The sequence below is a fragment of the Nestor notabilis genome, unplaced genomic scaffold, assembly GCF_000696875.1.
Source record: "Nestor notabilis isolate BGI_N333 unplaced genomic scaffold, ASM69687v1 scaffold23145, whole genome shotgun sequence".
In the NCBI taxonomy this organism is placed as follows: domain Eukaryota; kingdom Metazoa; phylum Chordata; class Aves; order Psittaciformes; family Psittacidae; genus Nestor; species Nestor notabilis.
Genome location: NW_009929170.1, coordinates 1,724 through 5,122, shown reverse-complemented (window position 1 = coordinate 5,122; position 3,399 = coordinate 1,724). Strand labels below are relative to the sequence as shown.

At 57.5% G+C, this 3,399-nt stretch overlaps 1 protein-coding gene across 1 annotated transcript; it reads left to right on the top strand.

Moving 5' to 3' along the window:
- Nucleotides 1-2,069: 2,069 nt before the first annotated feature.
- On the top strand, nt 2,070-3,109 carry MAFG (v-maf avian musculoaponeurotic fibrosarcoma oncogene homolog G). The gene is made up of 2 exons (XM_010014866.1): nt 2,070-2,105; nt 2,187-3,109. The coding sequence occupies exons 1-2, from the start codon at nt 2,070-2,072 to the stop codon at nt 2,637-2,639; spliced, it is 489 nt and encodes a 162-aa protein (XP_010013168.1). The 3' UTR covers nt 2,640-3,109.
- The last annotated feature ends 290 nt before the right edge of the window (nt 3,110-3,399 follow it).

Genomic DNA, 3,399 nt, shown 5'->3' with positions numbered 1-3,399 from the left:
GGGAAGCGCTGGCTGCGCTTGTGCTGAGTTCAGGCCTTTCGAGCTCTGGGGAAATGTGTTGAGGCTGCATTTTCTTCGTTGCCGTCATCGCGTTCGGCGCTTTTCAGGGTGATCTTTCTCTGGGAAGCGCTCGGGAGCTGAGCCACCAGCACTCTGGAGAGTTAGGCCAAGTTTGCTCTCTAGTCTTGGTGCCAGCTCTCTGGGTGTCCTCTCTGCGAGCTGCCGAACAGCCCTGTCCGATGCAGCACCTTTATCTCCCTGTTTATTTTATTTCAGTACAAGTGAAGTATGCTGAGTGCTTGCCAGGCACCTGGAAATTCCGTAGTGCCACAAGGCAAGTCCCCGGCCAGTGCCCGCCCTGGCTTCTTGTGCTCGCTGGAGGTGCTGCAGGGGTGGCATTGTTGGGCTCCCAGCTATTCCCTCCCTTCTCCCAGCAGCTGTGTCGTTTGCCCAGTAGGAGGAGAGGAAATGCCACAGAAGAGGAAAGAGCGAAGAATCCGTTTTACAAAGCAGCTGGCTGCGTGCCCTGCGTTAGCTGCCTCACTGCAGCTACCTCCTCTGGTCGGCAAAGTGACCCTTCCTGCGCCAGCACTGTCAGGTTGTAGCAGACATCACGTATCAAGGAGCGTTGTCCTCTGGGTATAAATAGCCCGCCTCCAGGAAGGCTGGAGGCTTTGGGAACGGCTCTGCCGGTGTCCGGGAGAATGCTGACCCCGTTCACCTCTAATAGGTGGTAGATGCACTGCAGGAGCCTGCGCCACAGCTGCTGGAAGAGCATGAATCTGTATTTGCTGACTGGTGCATCTGGTTCTTGGCTATAACTGTACATCAGTGCCTACTACACTTAGCAAAGCAGTGGCAAACTAAGTTGTTGTTGACTGTTGGGCACTGAAGAGGCAAAAGGAACAGAGGTGTTTCTAGGCTGTGCTTGCACAGGAGTGCTTGCCTCGCTTAAGGAGCTGCGTGGCTCTGGCTGCCCGAGGCACAGCGATGTCTGTCGAGCAATGTCCGAGCAATTCGTTCACTGGGCAGTGTAGTAGCCCTCTGAACTGCAGCCTGAGGGGAGCAGGTGTGCAGGGACAGAAACAGGAGCTTGGTTGGGAGTTACTGTGCGAACAGGCCTGGGAATTGCTGTCACTGGCTCTGGAGTCCTGTGGCAGTGAAGGAATCTGCTCCCTGGTTTTGGCTGCCCTTAATCATTGCTTCTTTATGAGTGTACCTTGGCTCTGAAGCTAAGGGAGGGAGAGGGTGGTTCTGGGCACTGGCATTGCCTGGGACCAAGAGGGACCTTCTCGCAGAAGAGACCAACAGCTGTGGTCAGCTTTGTGTGAGTGGGAGAGGGGAATGCTGCTGTGGCACCAGCCCGAGTTTGTGATGGGATTCCAGTGTGCCCAAGCACTCCCTTGTGCTGCAGCATCAGGTTGTCCTGTTCCTTGGGAAATGTTGGGTGCAGAACTTTGACTTGAACCTGGATGTGCTGGCTTTCCTGGGAAGCTCAAGATGTTTGGAGAGCTGTGAGCACAGCAGTGGTGTTTCCCCATCCCACAGGATGCCCACTGAGCTGTGTTGTGGAGGCAGAGGCTTCCCCTGCGCTCCTTGTTGAACTGCGCTGGCTGCGTCCCTGGGGGCACCTACAGTCTGGTGGGACTCGTGTCCTGGTGCGGTTCTGGGCTGTGCTTGGGCACCAGCTGGAAGGGCGAGCGCGGCGCCAGAGCTGCAGCTGGGAGCGGGAGGTGGCGGTGCCAGTGATGCTGAGTCAGCATGACTGGCCCCGAGCAGCCGAGCCTGGACCCGGCCGCTGCTGCCAGGCTATTTTTACATACACGTGGCTTCTGTGTACTCTGGCTCCTCCTCGTGTTTTAATTTCCCCCGCCCCATGGGAGAAACCAGCATTGCCCAAAGCCTCTGTGGGAGGGGGGGGGAAGGGCAGCGGTTGAGTCTGGCTCAGGCGGGTGCTTGTTGAGGGTGTTCCAGGGCAGGGTGCTGCCCTGCCGCAGGCTCTGCTGTGTCCCAGGGCGCTAACCTGACCTTCTTCCCTTCCAGAACCTGCTTGACCAGGCTGTCGTGTTATGACGACCCCCAACAAAGGAAACAAGGCCTTGAAGGTAAGGCAGGCGGATGAAGGGCTGCGGGCGGTGGGTGCATCTGCTCCAGGTTTCACAAGTGTGTGCTGCCATCTCTTCCAGGTGAAGCGGGAGCCGGGTGAGAATGGGACCAGCTTGACAGATGAGGAGCTGGTGACCATGTCTGTGCGGGAGCTGAATCAGCATCTACGGGGCCTGTCGAAGGAGGAGATCATCCAGCTGAAGCAGCGCCGGCGCACGCTGAAGAACCGGGGCTACGCGGCCAGCTGCAGAGTCAAGCGCGTTACCCAGAAGGAGGAACTGGAGAAGCAGAAGGCAGAGCTGCAGCAAGAAGTGGAGAAGCTGGCGTCGGAGAACGCCAGCATGAAAATGGAACTCGATGCTCTCCGCTCCAAATATGAGGCTCTCCAGAACTTCGCCAGAACCGTGGCCCGGAGTCCCGTGACCCCTGCGCGGGGGCCTCTCACCTCCAGTATGGGCCCCCTCGTCCCTGGCAAGGTTGCTACTACCAGTGTCATCACGATAGTGAAATCCAAAACGGACGCCCGGTCTTAGTGAAGCGAGAGTTGCCTGAGCTTGTCTGTGCAGGGCAGTTAGGCACAAAACCAGCCTGGAACCCCCAAAGCACAAAGCCTCCCCACATGGGTCTGGGTTCCTTCTACTTGGCCCAGGACTGGCCTGCTGATCACTCCAGTTTTGTTTTGTTGTGTCCAGATTGGTATGAGCAGTGGTGATGCGTCCCTTGTCCTGTGCAGACAGAGCCTCCCGCCCAGCGCTCTGCAGCCCTTGAGCGCCCTTGGGACAGGCTGCGAGATCTTGGGTTTGTAGCCAAGGAACATCTGTGCAGTGTGGCCGATGGGAGGGCTGGGGGGAGGTCCGGAGGGAGGCTTTCTTCCTGGGCCGGGAACCCTAGTTTTCAGTCACTTCCAAAGGTTTTATTTCATTACTCTTCCTGGTGGTGCATCTCGGTGTCTGACTGCCAGGCGCCTGAACCTGCTGCTTTTGTCTCATTTGGTACCTGTAGTTGCAGTTGGGGTGTTCTGTGTAATAGGCTTGTATTCCTTTCTCGGTGTGCCTCTGTGCCCTGGCAGTGGGTTTCCCTCGGACGTCCGTGGCGTTAGCTGTGTGAACTAGCAGTGGTGGACAGGAACATGCTGCTGTGCCTCTGCCCCAGCGCTGGGCCGGAGCACCCCAGGGGAGGGAGGGAGGGAAGGTACCGTGTTGACTGCAGGCCGGTTTTGTGCCTAATGTCTTGCACTGAACAAGACCAAACTCACTAGTTGTTCCCGTGTTTTGAGGGTATCAAGTGTCTCTA

Bases quoted from the DNA above. Each gene is read 5' to 3' on its own strand.
- MAFG (XM_010014866.1), top strand. From the start codon at position 2,070: ATGACGACCCCCAACAAAGGAAACAAGGCCTTGAAG. The intron at 2,106-2,186 runs GTAAGGCAGGCG...CATCTCTTCCAG, and splicing joins AAGGAAACAAGGCCTTGAAG to GTGAAGCGGGAGCCGGGTGA.